This window comes from Falco rusticolus, chromosome 1, assembly GCF_015220075.1.
Source record: "Falco rusticolus isolate bFalRus1 chromosome 1, bFalRus1.pri, whole genome shotgun sequence".
NCBI lineage: Eukaryota > Metazoa > Chordata > Aves > Falconiformes > Falconidae > Falco > Falco rusticolus.
The window spans coordinates 101,615,512-101,641,647 of record NC_051187.1 but is presented as its reverse complement, the minus strand read 5'-3'; the positions used below and the strand labels follow the sequence as shown (position 1 = coordinate 101,641,647).

The window sequence follows — 26,136 nt, the reverse complement described above, 5'->3', positions numbered from 1 at the left end:
TAAGTACCTCAAGACCAGTTTTCAAAAGATGCTGAAACCCTGCCTACTTGCTCAATCAGGTTTTGCTTGTTTTGTTACAGCTAGGCTGTCTGTTTTGATCCTTCTACCCACTGACCTAGCTCCAATTACGTACTAATGTCAGCCTGTGAACACTGTCACCTAATAGAAGCACAAGAGTGTAAGTCTTAGATTTTTCTGTACCTCCATCACTGTTTCCTTCTTCTGTTATGATATCCAAAAGTCTCTCAAAGGCATTTTCAAAGGCAACAATCTTCTGTATGGCTGCATTGCTTTTTGTCAATTGCTGTAACAACAGGACTCCCTTGACAGGTTGCGGAGAGAAGAAATCAAACTTAAGTCTTATTAGAACTACATTGCTTTTCACAAGTCACAGCTCTTACAAGGACGCTAAATCAGCAGCATAATTCTTGGCCAGAATCACAGGACAGAACTGCATCTAACAGCTCAGCGCATCTAACAAAACCCACCGTGGACACCACAGAAGAGTTCCCTTGTGCCTCACTGCACTTCGACATAGAAGCACAGTACTGTTAAAAAGGACACTAAGTGGCCATAGAGAAGAAAGAGGAAACCTGTAAAGAAACTCATCTTTTCTGTAGTAATTAAAGCATTTTGGCATCCAATGAGTAAAAAAGAAGAACTGAAGTTAACCTGGCAGAAGGCCAAGAGAAAGATCAGTTAACACACCAGAAAAACCCTACCCAAGGGTCAATGTTTGCATTTAATACACAGTAACAGTTTGCCTTTCTTAATGTGAATTGTGGTAAGACATCTGAAAACCACACAACTGACATCTTAAATGTTTTCAATTAGCAACCACAATGGATTATTCACATTTGTTTAACTTAATCCAAATTCTGCACAAGTGCTAAGCAATTCAACTGGCAGTTACTACTTATTAAGAGAATAAACTGCCTTTGTTCTGTACTTACATCATTTCGTATAACCTCCCTGGAGTCTGCTAGTAAATCCATGAGTCTGGAAACACCTGTAAGAAGTGCATAAAAAAAAAAAGTATAAAAAAAGGTGCCGGGTTTTTTATCCTGTAGGTCTTTAAAACACCTTGCTTGAGACTCCTCTAGCCTTCTGCCATAATGTGTGCTGAGCTTCCAGCTTCAAATTTAGCAGCAGTAAACTCAACTGCTTACCCATAGGGCTGACAAGAATTATCTGCTGCACTTGAGGTCCTTGCTGCTTTAAAAGAGATGTAAGTAGTTTCACTCCAGGCCAACGAACATGGAAATCAAATTCCTGCAAAGATGAAAAGGAGTACATTAAGTAATAAATTCCTCAGTATTCGGCTTTCTCTTCTACACACCAGTTATGAACAGACACCAAACAGGTAAGGGATTTAATCTCTTCTCAATTGCTTTTTCCATCCATCCTATTACAGCACATGGCCAGCAACTCAAAACACTGTTGTATTCTGTGGTTCTTTCTATTTTATTATCAGCAACATGAACTCCCAGCAGTTTCCTTTCCTCCATCTCCTCTCAGGTAGCGTTCCTAGCTATTTCTTCCTTCAAAAAAACAGTAAGTCACATACTCCAGGGGTCAGCCCATACTCCCCAGAAATCCAAAAGGGAAAGGAAAGCAAGCCCTTTCGTATCTTCTTCCTATTCCAAAACAGTAACAGCAGCTTCTTTTAAAATTGGGTCTCATCAGCAAGAGAAAGCTCAAGAACTAAATGAGTCCATTGAGCTCAGACTTGACCAACCACAACCATTTGGGCTCCCCAAGTCAGTTCAAACTCATTCAACAGCAGTGACTGGACCTACATCTCAACTGAATCACCTCACAGAGCTTTCTGTACTTCTAATCCTGCTCGTTTTAAAGCATCACCTTCAAGTAAGCCAGCAGATCACTAATTTTGACAGGCAGTCTTATTTTAACTCTGTTCCAAGTTACAAGTGAAAGATGAGTGCATGTCATCCTTTCCTCAGCACCCTACCTACCTCAGTCACTGGCTGAGAAAAACACCTCCACCTGCTGCAAAAGAGAGGTGGCAGCTAATCAGTCTTCTCACAGTCTCACCAGACTAGATGATTTATAAAGCTTTTTCTAAAACTGACTCTTGTACACGACAAACCCTGAATTGCATGTATTTCTAGCAACGAGGATGCTGAACTAAGGCATCTGTAGAGAAAAAGAATGGATAACCTACAAAACACATTGCAGGCTTCCAGCTCTGCAGAATGCTATACACCTTTTTATCAAATGACACTTCTGTGTGCGCTTGTACACCAAGCTCATTTCAACAGTCACGCAGCTACACCTATAGGTTTCACCCATCTTTAGGACAAATGCTTGCTGTTTTGAACTTGCAGACCTCAAATTTGGATCAATAACATCACCAGCACCCTGCTGCAGAATAAGACCCTAGTCTACCTTGTAACAGATACATCAAACAAGTACATCCTGGATTTTCCTAAAATACATATTGCAATTACGCATCTCAGGAGTGTATTTATAAACCAACCTTTCACACTCACGAAGTAGTTTTACAGGACTGTCAGCCACAAACAAAAGTTTCAGAGATAACTTTACTAACTCACTAACCATAGTCTACAAAACTGCTCCTGATTTGCATTTCTATCTATTGAGGCCATAATCTGGCATTAGGGGATATAAGCCTCAGATATACTGACAAATGTTTAAAACCGCTGAAAACATGACTTAAATTCCATACGGAAAGAGTAGAACATCATCTTTTTACTAAAGATGGACTCCAAGGAGGAGAAAGAAAAAGAAGAAGAAAAAAAAAAAAGGAGGAAAATAGATTCACATTGCTCTTTCTTTCAAGCAGGATCATATTCTTAGTTTTAAAACAAAATTTTTAACAGCTGAGAACAGAGACAGTCCTTGAGGATAAAACCACTGGAAAAAGAGTTAAACATCATGCTGATAGAAAGCAGTCACTCTTTCTACTTCAACTGCATTTCAACAGATGATATTATCTCATTATCATTTAATGATCACCTGAAAATTATACTTGCACATGTGACAACAGTTGCAGTTTGTGGAGCAATATTTTTCACTGTTTCCAATCAAATATCTAAAACCCTTTCAGTGTTACCCTGCTTGAAAAGCTGCACTAATGGCATACATCCAGGTCATAGTCTTCACTCACCTCCAACCCCATGTTCACTATGTCTAAGAATAGCTCACAAATGACACAGGCTTCACTAGAAAGACAAAAACATAGCTTTATCCATCAAAATAACCTCCCTGGACAGTGCTACACATCCCTCAGTATTGCCAGTATGATACTGTTACTCACCTCCACAAGAGTCAACAAGAGTGTGACATTTTCTTGTTGTTTAATGAAAATCTCTGTGAACTGACTTCCCAAATCATCAACTTGTTTTGGTAAGTTTTCTTCTGTAATAGTAAAAAAGTGTGTTACAGCACATAATTAGAAGGACTTCAGGTAGCTGTGATTTGTATTGTTACAAAAACAGGACCATGGGTGACAGTTTTATAGAGTCACTGCTATAAGGTTAACTGACTTATTTTCAAAACAAACACTGCTGGCAAGCTTTGCAAAAAAGAGAAAACCTACATTATTCTAAACATAACTTCTATTGAGAGATACTTTGTTTTAAATGCAGGAGGAAACCAAGAATCTACTAAACAAACTCATTTCATCATTAAAAGAAAAAAACCACACTATTTCCATTGATCATATCCAATCAGATTCACAGTTCTCACCCCCATAGCTGCCTGTTAGAGATATAATCAAGCACATGCCTAAGTGAGGAGAGAATTCCGGGAGAAAGAGAACCCTCCCAGCAGAGGAGGCACAGAAAGTCTCAAAGCAGCTACGTTCACATGCAGCTGAACTGATCTGGTAGAGAAGTTCCTCATAGGGACCATTCACTAACGTGCAAAAGCAAAGTACATTTCATGCCAAAAGGCTTGAAGCGAGCGGTGGGGAATATAAACCATCTAAAGCTAAATGGCTCAAACATCTCATTTACTTATTTTGGTTTAGCAATAGAAAAGACTCAAAATCAGGAAAGGAGAGTAAGTTTGAAACAGATGAGCATCAAAACCTCTCAAGTCTTGAAATCTGAATTAATTTCACATGGGTGAGGAAGTGCCATTCTGTTATTTACTCTTCAGTTGTGCAGAATTGGGGTAGCACACAAATTCTGTCTTACACCATTGCTTCATGTGTCATTGTTGCACAAACAAAAAACAAATGCAAAACTGTCCCACAAAACAATAGGAAACATGCCAACAGCATCTCTGCACTGCTGCTGTTTTTCTAGGCTGAGTGACAATTTACAAAGCTATTTCACAAAACAATGGCATGTAGGTACTACTCATTAGTGTAGTTAAGGAATTTCCATAGAATTGCTCTTCCTCAATTTTTCAAATTAAAAGGGAGGTTTTTCACTATACTTTCATTTTGGACAGGAAGAGAAGACATTTCACTCAAATCCAGCAGAGTTTCTGAGACTTCAGCATTTTAACTACTCAAGAGGAGTTCAAATCCAGCCCCACTCAACAGGGATGGGAATTCAGTTGTACATGACACCACTGGCTACCCCGTGTGAAAGGAGTCTCTCACTTTCTTAAAAAAATAGGTTGGTTCTTTGCTTGGTCGTCTTTACACAAGGCCTCTTGCAACAGTACAGAAGAGTGGTGAGCACAGAGTAACTGCTGGGAGGGCAATACAGAAGGACACGTGCACTTATGTCTGACTCCAGCCAAGCACCCTTCTCCCTACAAAGCTTCCTCGCCCTGCGCATCCCCTAAACCACTTCCTGCTTTGCTGCCATCTCTCTCCAAACCTCTAAGCCCCTCCTGTCCCACAGAGCATACTGCCACCCACCCAGGCTCTGCTCTGTGTTTTAGGCAGCTCAGAGAGCTCAATGCTTCATTGAAGAGCCACAGCAAAGGCAATACTGTGCATCTTCTGAATCAGGTTGCCCTGCAAATCACGCAGATGCGCGTTCAGTGCTGCGCCATCCCATGCTAGCTGATCAAACCACAGGCACAGGAACAGCTTGAAGCATATAGCACAGAAAAAACATGGAAAGCCACTGAATTTCTGACCAAACCCAAAGGTCTGATTTGATTAAGTGAAGGCAAAACAGGGATTTTCCCTCCTCCTTACACTGCAGGATTTACAGCCTTATCAAGGAATCACCAACAAATTGTTAACAACTAAGCAGCTATAAAAAGGGTCAAAAACCACCTGTAATTTTCAAACTCTGTACTTTGTTAGGGGTATGGCAAAACAGAGAAATCAAAAGACTCTACCATAAAAATCTGGCACCAAGAAAACAATTCTAATTCCACCAACGCAATTCAAACTGTTGGCAATGACAATTCACTGCAAAGTATCGGGTTTTAAGATATAATTTTTAAGGATTTCCAATACAGGAAAGACATCAGAGTAGCCAATAATTTCTTTGATGTAGTACAACTAATATTTCTCCCTTAAAGCAGGCTTACCGGTAGGTAGCTTACAAGAGGGAGAGAAAAGTAGCATTAGTCTGCTGTAAATTTTTAGCTGCAGAAACAATAAAATACTAACAAAAGATGACAAAAGGGAGAACAGACTGGGAAAATAACTCTGGCCCAGGCACATAGCATCTAGCAGAATACAAGTCCAATACTGAGCTCTCTGAAGCTGAGGGGCTTATCCAGCCTGGGTTGCTACTAGTTTACATGAACAAGCAAAACAAACAAACCAACCAAACCAAAACCACAAAACCAGGTAAGCCAACTCCACAGAAGTTCAGTTGCTGCACCTGCTATTGTAGAATAAGAGGCAGCTCAGCTGAGAATCACACACACTACAGCTTGCTGCAAACCAAGGAAAGCCCACAGACTTAAACTTTTTTTGTTTTAAGTAGATGCTTAAGTTAATATTTTACTTCGAATTTTCTGCGAGCTGTGACTGAACACCTTTTCATTTACCCAGACGCAGCTACAAATAGCAAGTATTTGAACTATGTATTCCTCCTAATGCCAGCTCTTAACCTTGCACAAGCTGCAGGTGCTAAGGCAAAACCTGAGTAATATACACAGCCTCTTACAAGTTTGATGTAGTTTCTATTTATTCCAAAAGCTTGACTCTAGTTCAGGATGTTTAGGGTTCTTCTGTAAAAGGGTCAAATTAAAGTTGTGGTAGATTTTTTTTTCCTTCTCTCGACACTTGCTTTTTCCTATCAGTATTTCTTCTATTAAACTTAAAAATTAAGAAACAGAGGAAAGAGAAACTGCATCTTCTGCTTCTGCGGATATACCACAGGTCTCACAATTCCACCCATAATTGCTTCTTAAATCCACACATTCACAGTGCTCAAATAAAGAGAATTACTTCAGTTTGCTAAGATTAGCTCTTAGGGATTCACTAACAAGCAGCAACACAAAATAGAATTTAAGCTTAAAATAAACAGATGAAGTGCATTTTGATAAAACCAGTTTAAACAAGGAGAACACGTTAGTGGTAACTTAGGGGAGAAGTGAACACTGTATTTTAACATGCATTGCTTAAAACAGACACTGTGAAGAATGCTTACATGCAGTGCATGCACTTGTGTCGAACTTCAGGGCTTCTTGAAAACAGAAACTCTGTTTACAAACTTTTGCCCATTCAAATCCTACCAGTTCTGAAGCTGCACGCTTTCATGACATCCCAAATGAGAATTTATCATTATTACAATTGCTGGTGATCTGCTGGCATTCAACATGCCCAAGTCACGTAAGAAACAGATTTGGGAAGACACTTCAGCTCCAAAGAAAATGCATAGAGCAGAAAGCAAAAAAGCTTTCAGTAAGCTGCAATGCAATTCTTTACAGTGTCCTTTTCAAATGGCAGCGAGTGTTATGGGTGTGAGTAGCAACCAGACCTAAAACAAAGAGCCACATTTATGTAAGTAAAGGTTCTTTTACCTTCAGAATCATCTGTCAGTGCAGATAAAAGAAAAAGAAACAAGAGAATGGTTTACAAGTTGAATAGCTTTCCAAACAGCACAACCAACAGCAGCATAAGCTCAGATTTTCAAAGCAGCCATCCTAGCTTTCTACAGCAGCAATTACTCCTTCAGGTAGTTCTTATCAAAGTGGCTGAACTAAACAACTCTGCACTCTTTCAACACCGGGGTTGTCACATACGTAAGTCTGTCAATTGTTCGCTCTTCCTGAGTGCGCTAATAACATTCTTGTTGAGTCCATAATCAAGGCCGCTACCATGAACATATGGATTCACTAGCACTGTAAAACTCTCATCATCTCGTTCAAAACCTCTTTCATCAAGATAAGGCCACTGGATGAACAAGGAAAAGAAGGGCAAGTAAGCAAAGCAACAATTTGAGAGATGGTTAAGAATAACGTATCACAGAAGTATTTCAGCTTGTAGCTACCTAAGACTAGACAGTTCACTGTAGAAGGCACTATGGAAGGACATACCGCACAACATAATGCCAACATATTAGCAGAAATTTATTCTTATTGGAGAACCCTGACCTACCTTCCATAAGGTTATTTATCACTTAAGGAGCCTTTGAAGAAACACTTTGGGGTAAGTACTGCAGACAAGAGACTTCAACTCAAGCAACAGTATCACCTCATATTTTGCCCATTCACAGGAGCATTTACACTCCACCACAAGTATCTCATTTTTTGGTTACCGTTACAAGTGCCATCAAGGCTAGAAATACTCTTGAGATCCACAGCAAGCGCAGGATGTTAGGAACCCACAGATATTTCATCACCTTGAGCGTAGCCTTCTCACACTGTATTCACACTTGCCTAAAATCTGATATTTTTTTTTTGGACAAGCTGGTACAATGGATTTTCATATTCATTCACTCAAAAGCAGAATGGATATCCTACAAGTCTTTTTATTTGTTTTTTATATTTTCCTCTTAAAACCTTGGCAAAAAGTCTACAACTGTTTGGCTTACGTCCCTGGTTTAAACAGTGATCAAGCAAAGACTTGATTTGCAAATACTAACAGAAGTGGTGTTCCAACTAACACCCACAGCAAGGCAGAAGCTATACATCAGAAAGGTCAGGTGAATCCCGCAGTTGGCTCTACTACACAACCTGCTTCAGATTAGCAAATAAGTCACCTGCTGCATGACCTTAACTAGTACCTGGTCTCCATTCTCCCCAATGATAGCAATGAGAGCAAGCCATACAGGCTCAGCATCTGACAGACATTGCTCTTGGATTGAGGCTTCCTCCCAAGGTAGCACTTGCATGGCCCTCAGCCAGATCCCATCCCCACTCTCCATACATGTCCTTGATGCGAAAAACAGGGAAACTTGGACTGTCCAGCTCTCTGCACCATTCACCCTTCAAGAGCCTGAAATAGTTATTATCAACAGATGTTTTACTTGCCAGAAGCATCTGGCTCTTCTTCAGCCTGGGCACTTGTGGCTCCTACTCACATATTTAGTTTTAAGAACATTCTTCTTGTCCCAGCCCAATTTGGGTTACTGCTGTCATTTTCCTCAGCCTGGTGGTCCTGTGAATAGGCTTATTTTTGAGAGCAGCAACCATTTTACTGGCCTTTGAGACCAGTTTTGATGGCCTATTAAGAAAGGCCTTTATAAAGAAAAAGGCAGAAGAGGCAGGGAGTTGGACAGCCCAGCTTTCTACCTCTGCATCTATCTTGGGAAGGTCAGGTCAAGTCTCTTTGTAAAATGGCACAGCAGGGCTGGAAAAGAAGGTTTTCACACTTACATATAGCCACCTTATACAATAGGTACCTGAGATTTTTATCTCTCAATATCCTTGTTCAATCACCAGATAGCAGTGTCCCATTTGACAGTAACAGCCAGAACTGTCCTTTCCCAATAGCAAAGAAAGTCACTATTCTTTATGTACAAACTAGAAAAAACAATTAATTACCCCACTCCAACCTGGCTGCTGTTCACAGAACACAGATTTTTTAACTAGTAAGAGATCCAGTACTACTGTAATGCAAGCTCTGTACAATGAGATTTTTAGCACTGTCGTAACAGCTACACAATAACAAAGCAAGTCTCAGCATTAGTAAATCACAGGTATTACAGTTTATAATTTGAACAAAACCACCAAGGAAAGCACCCCCACAGTTAATACAACTATGATTACCAAGTGCTTACCTTGCTCCTCCTCTTCTAGGTCATTCGATATTACATTGTAGAGAGTGTCCAAGGCATAGCCAATTATTTCAGAATCTGAACTGCAAATGAAAGAACCGTTTTTCTTTAATAACTTATTTCCAACTACTCTTACAACATTGTTTTTCTGCACAGGCAGTTCCCTTTAGATCAAGTGAGAAGGACTGATGCTGACACACACGTTGTTATGCCATGTAACCATGAGCTGTCTGGTCCCTGAATGGAGTCAAGCTCCTTTTCCCAGTTCCATTTCCTCAGGTGGCCACATCCAGAAAGTCTGGTGACTCCAGAGGACCACAGGAAGCTTTGCTATAAGCGTGCCTTCCATTTTCAGAGTCACTCTTTCCAACCTGCTCCTCAGGTATACCAGGAGAAGTCTCTGGGATGGCTTCAGAACCCTTCCCAGAAAGTCACCCAAGGAAGCTGCAAACAAGCTTCAGCACCATCCCAGGAAAGACCCTCTCCACTACGTTGTCAGTGAGAACTAGGGGCCAAAAGCTTGCACTCCCCGTGAATGAAATGACAACAGCGGTGGATTCTGGCCAAACAGGCCAGCCTCTGTGTCACCAACTCTGACTACACCCAGTTATTAAGGGTTTTTGAACTCCAAAGCTTCCCTGGGAAGCTGCTGGGCAGCCAATCCAACCTCAAAACATTAGTTCACCTGCTTATGTGAAGACTCTTCTCTTATTAAGCCCTGTTTTAAGTGAGACCCATTTCTGCATTACAAAGACCCAACAACCTGTAAGCCCTGCAACAAAGACACAATGCAAGAGATTGGCAGGGGGATGTAACCACTGCTGCTGCTTGCTTTGCTGCTCAAAAACTAGCAAAGTATGATAGCACAGCTGGTCAAGAACCAAAGGAAAATAAAACCTAACATCACAAAGGAAGGCACCTCATTGAGCAGAAGGACACACCTCACAGCTATTTTCATGTCTTGCCCAAGCATCAGAAGAGCACACTGCCAAAACAAGACCTTTCATTCAAGCTTTTATTTGCTTCCACTGATCTCCAAGGCATACAAATAAGGCCTCCACACCAAAGATAAATTTGCATTTTAAGAAGCTATTAGACCAGTTCAGAGCAGAGGCCTAAAAAACAACCTAACCAGCAATCTTAAAAGTCAAGCCTTAACTGAAGCCAGCTATCTCTGCTAGACCACTACAGGACAGACCTATAGTAGTAAGAACACTAGAGATGCCTCAAGGTGATCCACCATCTTTGAGAAGAGAGAACGGGTCAATTTGTACCTGCATTTCTTGTACCACTAATGCAAGGGCTTTAGTGAGCTGTCAAAGTGACACCTCACCTCCCTTTCTACCACTTTCACACTAAATCAAAAGGTAGAAATCATCAAGTGCCAGTGTAGTTTGTTCTTTCACATTGGTTTTTGAATTTAATCCTTGTGCTGCTGATGCCCTCCCAGGACACATCGGTTTCTCCTCAGCATGTCACTCAACTCATACCACCTGCTTTTAAGCTGGGCTGTAATGGAAGCAAAAGGGGAAAAAATTATCTCCTCCTCTGCCAAACTGTTAGTCAAGGCAAGCAAAGGAAGCTTTCAGTCCGTGTAAACCAGGGGTCCTCAAACTTTTTAAGCAGGGGGCTGGCGCGCGGATGAAGCGGCAGGCAGCCATCTGCGGCTGCTTGGTTTCCCCCCCCAACCCCCGGCGGGGGGGGGGGGGGGGGGGGGGGTGGGGGGGGGGGGGAGGAGGTGGTCAGGGGGGTTCTGTAAATACCGGGGGCCAGATTGAGGACCCTGGGGGGCCCGTAGTTTGAGGACCCCTGGTGTAAACAGTCTCATTCAGCAGGTATGCTCGCGTTTCCAGCCTGCTTATGCTTTCCATTCATTGCAATTGCAGTTCTTCAACACTATACTACAAAGCCAATCCTTTCCTTTTTGTGCAAGTGAAACAATTCCACATCTGAAAACCACTTAGAAAATACTATTCCTGGAGAACTAAAAACCAAAACAAAACAAAAGCAAGCTGTAGCCTTGCTTATCCTTTCCTTTGTTAAGGAAATCACAGAAGCTACAAAAGACCAATTTTATGTAGATGTGGTAAAAGCAGGCCTTGTTTCTTATGTTGAAAGAGGAACACATCACAAAATTAGGACAGCAGCATCCTGTCTTTGCTGTTCATTGCCCTGCTACCATCGATGTGCTGTTCACCACATAAAACATTTACAACATTTTATTGATTATTCTGTTCAGACTGAAGCTGTGCAGCTTTTGCTCTGTAGTGGAACATCAGTCGAGAGAGAGACTTCCTGTCTCTCATGCATCCATAAAAGATGCGAACTTTAGACAATGCAAGAATCCAGCATAAGCCACCCTGGGCATCTTGCCTCTGCTTGTTGTGCTTTTGTGTGGCACTCAACCCAGATGTCAGTGCAGCACTCCATGAGTTCACAAACAATAGCAGGGACTAATCATATGGAAATTAAGGCACCCACGTATTGTCCTGCCCAGGTAGGGCGCCTCAAAAATCCTTTTACCTATTCTTCTAAAATTCCGGCATTTCACCGTCAGAACAGAGACAAGCATCATCTATATTGTCAAGAAAAGCATGGAAAAGCACAGTGTTTCTATCATGTCATCAATCACAGCATGCCTAGAAAGGAGGGCATTTTGTTACCCCTAAAAACTCAAGTCATGGAAAAGTTATCAAAGGGGTAATGACATTTATATTTCCTCTTAAGAAAGTTTTAATGAGAAGTGTATTACAATTCAAAAATTTGGAACTAACAGCACATAAATAATTGAGGTTTGTGCCTTAAGGAAAAAAAAATTCTTAGGTTCGTATTAGGCTTCAAATTATTAGAATCATCATGTTGAAATTAAAAACCTTGTTAGATAAGTAGAACCAAAGCAGTAAAGATCAAGCTGACTTCTGGCTCTGGTGCTTTCTGCCACACCAACAGTTAAGTGGTACTGGCCCATCCTACAGCTGATGCCAAATTTTTTTCAAAATAATCCCCAGTGGGATGTGGCAATATCTAGACAGCAAGTCAGGAAAAGTCCTCTAGTAGATCACAGTTCCTACTTCATATTCCAAAATAAATACATGGCCTAAGAACACTGGTGTGTACAGAAGTCTGTAAGATTAAAGGCTGACTCAGGAGCGTCATCAGGTTCTGGGATGGCTGATGCACACAGAGGTAAAAAAATAGTGAAAAGTCAGTTTTCTATAGAACAAGTTTTAAGCACTTAGGCAGGAGCTAGAGCTTAAAGCAATCTTTAAGTAAACCATTTAACAAGTGAAATGATGTCTTCGTGTAAGAGACAGAAGTGGTGTGTTTCTGTTCCAGTATAAAGCCTGTAAATAATTCCAAGCAACAGCATAAGATCTGAGGACAGAACTGAGAACAGAGCACAAGAAGCACTAACCATTTCAGCACAGCCACACAAAACAGGCCTCTTCCCTACTAAAATCAGGAGATGAAGCTATAAATGCTTCTCACCCTGTACTAACAACTTCAGAATTAAGAAAATATTAGTATGCCTTATAAAGCAAAGAGCTGAAGAAAAGATTCACTACAAGGGAAGTAAACATGCTGCAAATGGAAGGAAGGAAGGAAAGAATGAATTACTACTGCAGAGCTGACACTGTACTTGTGCTCATCACTTCAAATTTCAAGGGAAGGAACAATTGATTCACCAAATCCAGGAGATAACTGGCAGTGAATGACAGCTACTTTTTACTCAAGGACTACACTAATAATAGTTAACAATTCTCAGAAAAGAGCTGTGCTATGATACTTGGCTGAGAAGGTCTTAAAACTAAATTACTTTTTGATTAGATACTGATTTCACAATGGCCTTATTTGCATTAGGAAATAATCAACTCCTACCAGCAAAGTTGCTTCAGTTTTTCATATTGCTATTACATATTCCAGCAAGACAAATGCTGAAGATCGAACAGTTGTGCATCTTGAACTATTCCATTAATTTCTGGTAAATACATAATAGGAAAGCACATTTGCACGTCACTGTTCTCATGTTACAGTACTGTGTACATCAGCTATCCATTCCAATCACACACTCAAGTTCTGCAAATTTAGAGACCCATTCCTGCTGCTGGCTCATCTCCCATAAGTCATGCCACCCAAACATCCCATCCCTACAGAAAAGGCTGGAGAGCCAATCAAGCCTCACCTGACATGGCCCAAACAAGCCCTGCTTCTACTCAGCTGGGAACTAAGAGGAAAATCCCATGGATTATGTTCCCACAAAACACAGCAACTACAGGCATATATCCCAGATGACACACAGATAGGAGCGTACCATCTCCAGTCCATAAGCTAACAACCATCAGCATCTTCATGGCCAAAATGCTTCACCTCAAGATCTCAGTCACCCATCTGCAGACCAACCTAGGATCAGTGAAGAAGCAGACCTCCCTAAAGCTAAGCTACAGAGAAAAACAAAAGCCACCATTTTGATTTTAGTATACTGGTTTCCTCGTCCTTTCATATTTCTAATCAAGTTAGACCACCTGTAATCTTAAACTCCACAGCAACACAGTCAACGTACAGCACCAGCACATGTGAATCACTCACATGAATACAGTGACATGTGAGAAGACAACTTGAGTCAATCACCGACTCCTGTTTTCTCTGAAGTTGCATTGCTGCTACTTATTAAAAATAATCTTAAGCAGCTACAATGCAAAAAAATAAAGGAGGAAATCAGCATTTTCCACTTCTGCAGAAAGCTTCAGGGCACCTCAGGTGGACACTGGAAAAGTCCAAAGGTCATACCTACATACACACGCTGCAACAGCAGCGACAGCACAACAGCAGTGACCTCCATCACACCACCATCCTCTCAGTCCAATAGGCTGGTCAGCCTGAGCACTGGGGACAGCTGAGCCTGTGACTCAGTTATCAACCAGTTACTTAGATGAACTGGCTTTGATTTCTATTCCTACAACTGCAAGTCCCCAAAGCCTCACCTCTACAGCCACTGGCACCAAACAGTGCACTCACACCACCTGTAACACGTACCTGAACTTACACAAGACACAGTGGCTACAGCTAAACATCTCTCAAATGAACCACAGCATCTAACGCTGAGGACAGCTGATGTGCTGGTCCACTGACAAACATGCAACAGGAAATCAGCCTGTCAATATTTGTGGAAGACAGCTTTTTTTTCAGCTGGAAAACCCCAAAGCCAGAAAAATGTATTTACTGTTTCTTGAACTGCAGACCAAGTCACACAAGACATCTGCACAGAGCCCCAGCACACACAAATTCCAAAGGGACAACTGGAGCCCTAAAAGCACAGCTCTCAAGTTCCTGCCCGGAAGGGTCTGGGTTAGTCTCAAAGGAAAGGAGATCAGCAGAGCCCCGCCTCCCTTCTCAAAGTTCAAATCTGCCCTCAAGAGCAGATAAGTGGATGAAAGCAGCCTCCTTGACCTAATTTTTCTGAAGGGTTTCCCCTTCATGTCAGTGACAGTTACTCCTATAACCTTCCCTCTAACTGTTCGCACCACACAAGCTGCATGCAGGCCAGACATCCATTTTTAACTACCCAGCCAACAGAATGGAATACACTGGACTCGCCTAGACACCAGCCCCAAACCTTCCCTTCCAGCCGGTGTAACTGGCCAGGCAAGGGAGGCCCCCAGCAGCCTCCAGATGAGCACCAAAGGGTTTCTTGTCCTACATACGTAAGCAAAGCACAATGCCTCCTTCTAGACACTGAACTGCTGCTTTTCTAGTTCCTCCCTGTCTTGACATTAGAAGACACATTCCTGCTTCCCATGTACACACATGTAATTATTCCAAGTATGCCTTTATTACTGTTTTTTAATATATATTAAATTTACCAGCTTTACATTCAAATCCAGACCAAAAGACCATACCTAAGCACCAAGAATGCGCAGTACTTGAAGCTTAAATCAGAGCACTGTAAACAGGATCGAAGTCACGACATGTGGGTACTATCAAGTACAGCAATGCAATTAATTGCAGAAGGAGATGGATAGTAAAGACACTTGAATTGCTAGTTACGTAAATTCTAGTCCATGTAAAGTATTTAGACTAATGTCATCGGTCTTAACAGCAACCATGGAGTCCAGCTCTCCTATTTACATGAACCCTTCAATATAAATGCATTACTCCCCATGACGGAATCGTTCTACCAATCCATCTGATGACACACATCTGAGAAAACACACATTTGCTCACTTCATTCGTTTCCTCTTAATTCTGTCTAGTTCACCTTTTGCCCGGTAACATGTTGATTTGGGTTACTCCAAACCCTGCATTGAATTAATATTGTGATTTTGGATTTACCTTTCCAGAGCAGTGGAAACCAACCACTAGAAAGCATTAAGACATGCTGTGCTACCACCTTCACTCTAGAACTGGTCTTTCCATCCCTCATGCAAGTTTCTGGAATTCTGCTCTTTTTACCTCTGATTACAGTCTGATTAGGTTTACAATCATAAAAAGCCACTGTGACAAAAAAGCTGTTAGAAACCCTACTCCCCTCCTTGCTTTATTAGCACAGAGAACAAAGTCTGTGTTTGTTGGTTTCAGCAGCAAAGAAGGGTTGGGTTATCAGCTGCAGGCAGCTGCCAAAGTCAGCAACGTGCTTACCGGTCTGTCTGAAGAACATGGATGAGATGTTCCATAGCCTGTATGCCTACCTCCAATCGGTATTTCTGTTTGGAGAGAAAGGGAACAGTTAATGCTCTAGGCCAAAATCCAAACACAGTTTTTTAAGCAACACATCAAAAGAAGACGAAGAGCCGTGCAGCTCTGCAGGAAGCGCAGTGTTTACCTTGGATAACGATTTGAGAGCACGCACAGCATCCCTTCGGTCATCCAGTAATGTGGAAGAAGCTACTCGGTCACACAGCTTCTGAATCTGGAAGCGTACAAGACACGGGTGATGAACGATAACATGCCACGACTCCAAAACGCCCCCAAAAATCACAGCTCGGCGGCGGTAACCGCACGGGAGAGCGCTGGTTCCCCACGGCCAGCCGGCGACTCCGTCCCTCGGAGCAGCAACGGGCCCCGTATGCCCGCAATACCTGAGCGGCCCAAAGGCTCCTGGCGCGGCCCAGGCACAGGCGGGGAGGCGGCGAGAGCCTCCCGCGGCTGCCCCCGGCCCCCGAGCCGGGCGGGCAGGGCGCTCCCGGCCCCGCAGGGCACCGGCCGGCCCGCCGGGGCCCCTCGCAGCCGTCACCCGAGAGGCACCGAGGACAAGCCGCCGGCCCGGCCCTGCCCTGCCCCGCCGAGGGACCCGGGGCCACCGCTAGGCCCCGCCGAGCTGCGGCCCTGTCCCGCTCACCGTCTCGGCGCCGGAGGGCTGCGGCCCGGCGCTGGGGCCGCCCATAACGCCCCGCAAGAAGTTCATGGCGGCTCGGCGCGGCCAGCGCCGCTCGCCCCGCGCCCCCGGCCCCCGCCGCTCCCGGCCCCCGCCAGCCGCCCCCGCGACGGAAGCGGGCGCCGCGCCTGCGTCGCGACGTGGCGCCGACGTGGCCTCCGCCGGCGGGGGGGCGGGGCTGGGCGGGGCTGCCGGGGCCGCGGCCGAGCCTGAACGCTGCCGCCCGGCTCGGTCGGGTCGGCCCGGCCCGGCATGGCTCGGTGCCCTGCTGCCCGTGCCGGCAGCCGCCTTACGCTTCTCAAATACAGTGGAACGCAGGAAGGAGCTCAGCCTTCGCTCCCAGCTGACAACGCTTTGCGCCAGTAGGGCTCGCTGCCCACCTTCGGCCTGCATTTTTCACTAGGGGGAAAAAAAAAAAGCAAGTGCAAACCAGAAGGGTTTGCTCAGGGTAATCCACAGGGGCTGCAGGCATGAACCTGCCTCAGCGCCAAAGCCAGCCATCCCCTGTAAGCCAGTTACACACACACCCCCAACATCTCTGGGGTCTGCGTGCCCACAACAAATCAATGAGGCCTGGAATTCAGAAACTGTTGGCTTATAATGGAAAAGGACAGTGGTAGCTGGGTACAGTACCACATTTTCAGAACCAGAATCAGCTCAGTGAGAAACAGCAGCTTAGCCAGACACCAACGATACTTCAGCCCACAAGCAGAGCACGAAGTAGTTCAATTTCTTTCAGATGCTTGATTTCCTCTTGCTGGATGCTACTGCAGCACTTTCTGTATTCCTGCTGAGGAACAACAGCCAAGGACCAGCCCTCCAAACACTTCCCACACCGCATCTGCACGTGAGCTCCCAGCCTGGTGCGGCCCTCCTGGTAGTCACCCACAGGATTTATGGGTTCCCAAAATATGGCAGTATTTTGGGGGGTTCTGCCTATCAAATTACAGCAACTTTTCTAGCAACAATGGCAAATATTGATTTGCAAATATTGAAAGAAACTGATCATCTTACTCGGGACCAAACTAGTTTGTTTCACTCCAGGAGAAAACGCCTCTCACGTCACAATTTAAGAGCTTTGGGGATTTTATTTTCTCCATCAACTGAGAAATTAAATCAACATTTTAAATTACAGAATTGAAAGCAAACATTTACTCTTTCCATATTCTAAAACTAATAGCTTCCTCTCCCATCTAAAGACAGACACTAAAAATCAATTCATTTGTCTAAAAAAGATGAGCTATCACAGCAGTCATTACAAAATGGGCTTTCATCAAGCAGTTTTGTTCATCCCTTGTAACATTAGAAGCGAAGCCCTGAGCACCTCCAGTCCTTGAGCTACATAGGGTTTTGGATGCAGCAAACCCCCCAACCTAGTAAAAAGAAGCTGCAGGGCAACCTAGTCTCATTTCTGTGATTTCACACACACACACCTGCAATTCATCTCTCACCTGCCCTACATTCCTCTCTGAATTCCACCTGGCATCATTTTCCATAACGGGCAAGAAAACCCAAACTTACTCTGCAACTCACAGAGCTCTCTGAGGTGCCACCAGGAACACACCGAAGCCTCAGGGCTGGCCACGGTTTCCTTTGCCATTACCCCTTGTTTCCCTGCACAGACATCCCTCAGCACATGTCCCAGAGCACTTCTACCTTCCTGGGCAACAAGGAAACCTTCACTGAGGCTTACTCACACAACAACCAGGTGCTTTTCTGCCAGCACAGCCGCATCAGCAGTTTCATGAGCCACAGCAGGGCAAAGCCAGGCTGCAGTCACAGCATACGCCTAATGCTGGCTTCACTGTCCTCCCCGATGCTGCGACCTAGCACAGCACGCTGACCTGGAGGGGCTTTGCATTGCTGACGCTGCTTGCCCACTTCCCAGCAGCAAGCTGGCTCGGCAAAATTCAGCTGGAGCCAGCTGACACACAACTGTCCTAGTCTGTAAATTCCTGGGATGCTATCTTGCACTTCATTGCCTGATAGCAGAAAAACAGGTTTTCGCGGGGGGGGGGGGGGGGGGGGGGGAAGGAAAAAAATCCTTCTTTTAAGTAAAAGTGCTTTGGATACCATCAAGGTCAGGAAAGGCTCCCCTCCTTCCCAACCAGGACAGGTCAAGGTACTTACCTTTCAGTGGCAGCCACACAGCAAAACTAATCAGTAAGGTTAGGCATGAGGAGATTCTGGCCCACATCAAGAAGAAAAAAACAACATAAGCCAGGTTCTCACACAAAGCAGAGTTCTTTATTATAGTATTTCAGTGCTTGCATCCTCACATACACAGCCTCAAAGAAAGAAAGGGATTTGCCCCCACCGAGAGAGCTATTTGATGGGCCCCAACTGCTAGCAAAGCCCTCCCAAACACAGGGTTTGGTGACTTAATACACCCCAAGGTCAAGCTTTTGTCACACTGGCTAAGAGTTATTTGATGTTTAACCTACAATCATTATTTTAGACCTCAACATAACTCACAAGTTTTCTCTGTTTCAGTGCAGAGCTCTGAAGTTTTAACTGAGCTACAGAAAAGGAAAGAGCTCTAGGCTGACTGCACCCCGTATTATGTAGGCTGCCGGAGATGTCCGCCAAAAGCAAAACGGTGCTCCCGTTGAGACGCCGCCGAGCCAGAGAAATGAGAGATGTCAGGACAGCGGCTACCGGGCCCACCCCGGTGCACTTGCTTCCAGCCAGCCTCCGCACCAGTACCCGGCCGCGCCACCGCGACGGGCACCTGGGCTCTAACTACGGCAGGGCTGACAGCACAGTAAGAACCGGCCACACAGACACACCTTCCGCGGTACGTGAGAACGCCACAAGATTAACAAGGAGCACAGGGCCCCTCACGCCCACCCAGAGGCCCCGCAGAACTGGGCCGAGCCCCCCGCCTCCCCTCACACACGCTAACGACCACCCGCCCCGCCAGCGCTCGGCGGGAAACGGGCGCTGCGGGGTACGTCACGGCGGAGGGCGGCGGCGATTGGCGGAGGCGCGGCCCCGCCCTGCGCGGGCAGAGCGCAGACAATACGGGCGGCGCAGGCGCGCCCCCCTTCGCCCCTCCCCTGGCGGCCCTGCCTGCTCTCTCCCTCCGCGCAGGCGCGCCCGCACGCACGCACAGGCACGCGCGCCCGGGAGCCGCGGCCGCCCCTCCCCCGCTCGGCCGTGACATCGCTGCCGCCGCGCCCCGTCCTGCCCCCGCTGCGGGACACGCCGAGGGACACGTTCGCCGCGCCCGACATCAAGCCAGGCCCAGGGGGGGACGTGCCCCGGCCCCGCGCACCGAGACTTTTTCCCTAGGTGAGTGGGGGGGAACGGGGCTAGGCCCTGGGGCGGCGGGGGTGGCGGCCGCTTAACGGCCGGCAGGGCTGAGGGGAGCGGCGCGCACGCCGGGCGACAGCGCCCCGGGGCCCGGCTTTGCCCTTCGCCGCCCGCCCCGCCTCGGCGCAGCCGGGCCCGGCTGCTGGCTCCCGGCCCGGCTCCTCGCCCGGTGCGGCGCGGGGGCGGCGGGGCCGGGGCGCAGGGGGGGTGGGGGCTTTTGTTCGCCGTCACCTTGGCGGCGTGTCGCCCGCCGGCGATGGCTTCTCCGCCGCGCCCCGGGCGGCGGGGGGAGGCCAGGGAAAAGGCGCCCCCTCGCTCGGCTGCCGCTGCCGGGCGGAGCGCCCCGAGCCCCGTCATCCCCGGGGCTGGCTGCGGCGTGCGGCCCTGCGCTCGCCCTCCCCCGGCCGCCTGCATCGCCTCCCGGCGGCCTCGGGGGTGCTGGGCCGCTGGCGAGTGCGGGGCCGCCGCCTCGGCCTCGCTGGTGCTGCAGGAGCCGCCTCGGCTTCCCACCCTGGGCGCGGGGAGCCCCCCTCTTCCCTGACGGTGGTACCGCGGCGGCATCTCCAGCTGGGAGATGTGCTGGCTCCGCAGGCCTCGCCTTCCTCCGCTTCTCTTTCCCCGGCGGCAACCTGGACTGCTCTGTTCTCACACCTAATATGGCTGAAGTGGGTGCGAGCACCTTTTATTCTGCGGATTTCGATGCCAGGAGTAGATCTTCTCTGAGCTGCTCTCGTTTATAATGAGCTGAGCTCGGTGTGTTCTCAGGCTTTTGCTCCCCTTAACCTCGGAGGGCTGAAGTAGAGGTCATTGCAGATCCAGTGTGGGTGTGCAGGGGCAACCCCACGACAAAGCTTTTACATCCCTTGCTTAGTGGGGTGACCCTGGATCTTGAGGTTGGTGCCAAGTGCTGCTGCGTGAAAGAGCCAACACAGCAGATAATGAGAGTAGACGAGATTGTTGTTTGATTTCAACCTTAGTCAGTCACGCAGGTTTTGTTACTGTGGCCTTCCATGTTGGTTTGGCAGTTCTGTAGTCCTCTGTATGTTCTAGGCGTTTCAAGCTCAGTGTGCAAGTGTTCTGCTTTGCTACGGGAAGAAATGTAAAGATACCCAAGGCATTTTTGAGCTGTTGAAAAATAGGGTAAGTTATTTTGTTCCTTGCTTAGTTTGTGTGCGGGTAGACTACTTATGCACAACGTGTATGTGTAAAGCCAAGCACCAGTATTCTTTGGTCTGTAATGGGATGGAGGAGTATGAAAGATGTCCTCTCTGAGTAAGCTTTTTTTTTTGGGGGGGGGGGGGTGTATAAAGCACTTTCTGCTGTCTCAGATATCTCAGGGTGGGGTTTTTTGGTTTTTTCTCATTTCTCATATGGCCACTTTTAATGAAGGGGTAGTAGCAGAATGAAGATCGGTGACAAACTTAAGCAAGAAATGGAGGAAATGGTTACTCTGCAGTGTAGGCCGTGCCATCCTGCTCAGTGCAGTGTGGCAGCCTTCCTGTGAAGGAATATGGAGCAAGTGCTGCTATGTATACCCAGGTTCCTGAAGGTAGCATAGCTGTATTACCATAGCACTGTGAGTGGGTATTGAGTTTGTCAACTTGCATTCTGAGCCAAGATGATGTTACTGACAAGCCAGTATTGCTTTAGCTTTTGGAGTTAATTTATCATTAATGAGTCATTCTGTGTTTATTGTGATTATAAGTATGCCTACATACCATCCCTAGGAAAGCCTTTTCATTCTTAAGGATTCCTTGTTGTTGTGGATTCTAGTAGCTTGGGTGTAAGAGATGTCATCTTGGTTCATGATTTGAAATGTTCTTCTAATGTTCTAATTGGCAGGCAGAGGTGGGCTCATCATGTGCAATGACCTGCATCAGATGATTTTTTCATTGACAAAATCTTTTCTGTGATTGCTACCTTAAACTGCAGAGAAAACAGCATGAGCTGACCATCCAGTCTACTTACCTGCCCGTGCCCCTATGAGTGAAATGTTTTCCTTTGTGGAACTGAGGTTTCAAATTATACATCCATTCTTACACTTAAAGAAGATATTATGGTGCTGAAAATGTGCTGAGGAAACATGGGATCTTAATGCAGTGTTGAACTGGAGTCTTCCTTCTTACTGTAGCAGTTGTGACACTGGATTTCATTCTTTTTGAGAGTATTTGATAATTGAAGAACTGCATTGCATCTCAAAGAACGTGTGAAAAGGTTAATACATCAGACTAATAGATCTGATGAGGTACCAGGAGAAAGGCGCTGAGCCTGGCATTGGATGATGACAGAGAAAGATGCAGCGACTTCCCCAGAGCGTGTGGTGCCTTTGATTACAGTAGCTATTGTTACTGCTGTTCGGGTGGGTGTTAGCTCTTTTGCATGGTGCAGCTTAACTGCCCAGAATATGGTCCCTTATAGAAGTCACGAGCCTAAAATAGAGGGCGCTATTAAGTGCCTCTCAAGAAAAAAGAAAAAAAAAAAAAACCAAAACAAAACCACAGACAACCAAAAAAAACCCAACCCTGCAGGACAGCTTGATTTGAAATCATTTCATGCTGTGCCTTGAGGCTCAGCCAGTTCAGATTGCAGCAGATTAGGTAAAGGAGATCATGAGGTAAAGGGATTCCGGTAGATTATACAGGTTTGATGGCCCTTACTGCAGATGGAGGATGATCTGAGTGCTTACCTTGCAGAGCGTGAAAGCGAGAAGGTGGTTTCAGTACTGAACCTGGTGGTTTGGAACTTCCAATTGCTCTTTCAATACTTTTCCATTTCAGTTGATGCTTCTTTTGCTTTACGGTGGAGTACCTGCCAGTCTTTGCAGAGCTGTGTTACAGATGCCCTGGCTCATGTCAGCTGGACTGTCAGTTGCTGCTCGGCTTTTTTAGCTTTACTCGAGGTGGCTGCTCACATGATGTGTTGTCATAGTGGCATCTGAGTCGTGTGTATGGTTCACAGTAGCAGGTACACTCTTTAAGGCATTGTTTGCGTGCCTGCAGTAGGAATTGCAGTTTAGAAGTGATAATCTGGATTTAGGAGAAACCTGCCCAAGATTGTGAAAGCTCCTCTTCCCTTTTCTTCTCTTTTCCTCAGCCCTTATGGTGTGGGAAGCAGCACAGTGTCCCTTGTGGCTTTACTTTCTATGCCCACTGTGTGGGGGGCATCTTTCTGATTTGCAAGAGCATTTTGGCCAGTTTTATTTTCAGTTTAAGTGGTATATTCAAATCTGGTCAGTCACTTGGACACAAGTTGCAGAATTGTGGATTTGAGCAAACCACGCTATTGCAGATTTATGTAAAACTATAATAGCTGGATGTCTATGTGCCTTTAGTCATGGACAGATTGTTCTATGGAAGATTGAGGAGATTAAATTTGCTTGTCAATAAGACAAAATATTTTACTTGCGTGATGAGGCCTGCCTGCAGGTCCCTCCCAAAGTTTAAAAGTGTCTTGATGGAGGTTGCCTTCAAGTTCAGGTGACACTTCTCTGAGATCCTGTCAGAACTCTTTGGCTTTTTATTTTAGTAGAATTGGTGAAGCATCCAGGCAGTGCCTCTGTTGTTGGTCTGTCTTGAAACAGGATGGAGGTGGCTTTGTAATACCTCTTGGCACAACCAAAAACTTTGTGCCAAAGTTTATTCTCTGGATACCTAGATTTGAGCATGTATGCCACCGTTTGCCTCAGGTAAACTTAATGCATTGCCACAGCTGACTAGTCATGCTTCTGTTTTTTCTACAGAATGAGGGAAATGATAATGAGAAAGCTTACATGTATTTTAGGGAAAAAAAATATTTCTGTAATGGTAGAGCTACTTATTGAGCAAGATGCCTGCCAGTGAACATTTTGACTACTCGGCACATGGTGGCCTGCAGTACTTCAGAAACACATTGCTGCTGCCCTCCTTTGCAAACTGATGAGTGATACTCCGGGGTTTGGTTGGGTTTTTTTACTCAGTTGAAGAAGTGACAAACACAGTTTAATAAATAAAGATTTATGAATAAAGATAATTACAGACTGAATGAATTTGCACGCTGTTAATTCAGTGTGGACTTGAGAAATTACTGTAGCAGTTGGTTCCCAAGTACTTCAGCACAATTGTCCTAATGTGAGCTGTATCTCATCCTTCTAGCCCTTAACAGTTTCAACTTGTTGCAAAGGCTAACTTATTGCTTTATTTGTCATGGCTGGTGTGTGTAATCCCAGACCATCAAAAGATGCTTTTCACAGAGCTGAGGTAAGTCTGTAATAATCTGGTACCTCAATCTAACAGGTTGTAGCTGGGATGTTGTCACAAAGTTAAATGAATGGTACTATTTAGTTCAGCAGTACCCTGCAGTTGCACTTGGTGTTGCTCTTCGGAGCGAAATATCCTTTCAGCTTTTGTCCATTTGCTTATCTTTGCATGCAAATAACAAATAATTCCTTTCTGTGCTAACTTTGCCATTGTTTTTATTTTCTTGAAAGAAGTGACCATGGACGAACCTTAGGATAGGAACTTGGTTGTTTGAGGTAATGGTGACAAGCTTGTCCAGTCCCGCCTGGAAGCTTAAGTTGTTATGGACTGGAGTCATGCCAAATGAAGTTGCAAGAAGCAGTGCACTGGTGTGTGTGGATGTTCCTTCAGTTTTAGAATCCGGTCCCTTGATGGGTGCCTCTGGGTCCCTCACCTCTGAGCCTTGTCTGGAGAAGAAAGAGATTCCACGTTTCAGTTAGTCCTCCAGTACTGAATAGGGTGGAAGTTAAATCTTGTTGATTAATCGTTATGTCAGCACAAAAAAAATAGGCAGGATTACCTGTGGACAAGCAGCAATTGCATGGGTGTTCATGTTACCCTGTCTGTGTGGCTAACAGCTTTTATCAGTGTGCATGGTGAAAACGGGGGGCTCTTAACAGTACAGCTGCACCGTAAAGAAACCAGCAGATAAATTTATTTGATTTCTGGTGTTTGACATCTCAGTTCCAGTATTTTGTTGCTGGCTGGTATGTATGTGAGTGCCTCAAGCAATAAGTTCTCATTAAGACACTTTCCTAGTGGCTGCTCAGGCTGATCTAAGAATGTGACTCATTTTGAGTGAGAAGAGTGCTCAGATTCTTCTTTCTTAGCTGTTATTCCTTGACTCTTCAGTATGTAGCAGTGAAAAATGGAAAAATAGCTTTTATAGAGTATGTGTATCTATGGGGCTTCCATTAGTGCCTGGTAAAACATGGTGCATGGTAAAACTCATAAAACGTGCATAGTGCATGGTAAAACTCACATTCTCTGTGAATTTGGACTATTTAAATTTTTGATGCCAATGCCTTGGGTTTTCACTGTAGTCTTTACCTCCAAACCCCTTGGGCCTGCTAAGACTCAGGCCCTTGACTTTAAGGAGGTGCTGTACAAATTGGGGCACATGGAGATTTTTAATCTTTTTTTAAACCTGGTTTCATGGCACCCATTTTGATAGCAAGGAGTACTTGCATTTTTGTTTTACTGCCTTTTAATGACTTGGAGACCTGAACAGTTTATTAAACCTCTGCTACCCCTTTTGAGATCTCTGAAGTGATAATGAAAGGAAATAATACTGAGACAGGTGAAGAATTGTACTGAGATACCCTGTAAAATACTGTGGTTCTATGATGTAAATCAATAGTGCTGTCACTTGAAATATGGACAGAGGTGGACAGTACTCATCTCTTTGGCAATGTAAACAGACTTCTGTTTCAAGTTGTTAGGGAAGAACTGGCTGTGTGTGATCATTGCCTACTTGCCTTTGTCAGATTTTCTGAAAGCTTTCGGTGGCCTTTCCTGAAATAGGGCAGCTTCCAATGAATAAAAGTTCTAGTGTGATACAGATCTGATGTAGTATAATAACTTACCACAGGTTATTATGTTTTGTACCCAGAGGCATTTTCAGTGTTCTTGTGGTATGCCAGAAATTTGTTAATGCACATACTTTGATTATTGCTAGATTCATAAATTTGTGTGTTGGCTATCATCTGCTTATTCATAGGTTCTTTAAAAGTAAATACTTTGTGATGAAGCTCCATCCTTGTGTATTCTCACAAGTGCTTGTGGTGAAGATTGTGTCACCAATTTTTTGTTCATCAACTGCTTGTGGGGCATGGGTGCAGAAAAAAACCAACAGTCTCATCTGTAGAAACCGAGGTCCGTATTCTTTTAAGGTTGGTTGTGAAGTTTCTGGAGGGAATCTCATGACTGCAGATGCTCACCATTCATGAATTCAGCCTTCCTGTCATGAGCTGGAAGAAGTGACATTTCAGTTGCTGGCAAGCAATCAAAAAGACTTCCAGGTGCTGAAGATCATTTTATGACA

At 45.0% G+C, this 26,136-nt stretch overlaps 2 protein-coding genes across 7 annotated transcripts in view; one reads left to right on the top strand and one right to left on the bottom strand.

Annotated features, from left to right (window-relative positions):
* Nucleotides 1-16,600, bottom strand: part of USO1 (USO1 vesicle transport factor) — a 37,550-nt gene extending 20,950 nt beyond the window's left edge. For 2 of the 5 annotated variants that reach the window (XM_037391930.1, XM_037391944.1), the window contains exons 1-9: nt 16,468-16,600; nt 15,952-16,038; nt 15,768-15,832; nt 9,135-9,214; nt 6,934-6,945; nt 3,302-3,402; nt 1,170-1,272; nt 954-1,009; nt 202-322 (exon numbers count right to left, since the gene is read on the bottom strand). In XM_037391930.1, coding sequence (XP_037247827.1) covers nt 202-322; nt 954-1,009; nt 1,170-1,272; nt 3,302-3,402; nt 6,934-6,945; nt 9,135-9,214; nt 15,768-15,832; nt 15,952-16,038; nt 16,468-16,533 — 691 coding nt within the window. In that variant the 5' untranslated portion in view covers nt 16,534-16,600. Of the gene's footprint in view, nt 1-201; nt 323-953; nt 1,010-1,169; nt 1,273-3,151; nt 3,179-3,301; nt 3,403-6,933; nt 6,946-9,134; nt 9,215-15,767; nt 15,833-15,951; nt 16,039-16,467 lie in introns of those variants that run through there. The other 3 variants (XM_037391934.1, XM_037391953.1, XM_037391962.1) reach the window with 2 other exon arrangements.
* Nucleotides 16,601-19,603: 3,003 nt separating this feature from the next.
* The window catches only part of G3BP2 (G3BP stress granule assembly factor 2), a 29,984-nt gene continuing 23,451 nt past the window's right edge, over nt 19,604-26,136 (top strand). Inside the window, exon 1 of one of the 2 annotated variants that reach the window (XM_037391911.1) lies at nt 19,604-19,797. The gene's annotated coding sequence lies outside the window, so the exon portion shown is untranslated. The remainder of the gene's footprint in view (nt 19,798-26,136) is intronic. The other variant, XM_037391922.1, reaches the window with a different exon arrangement.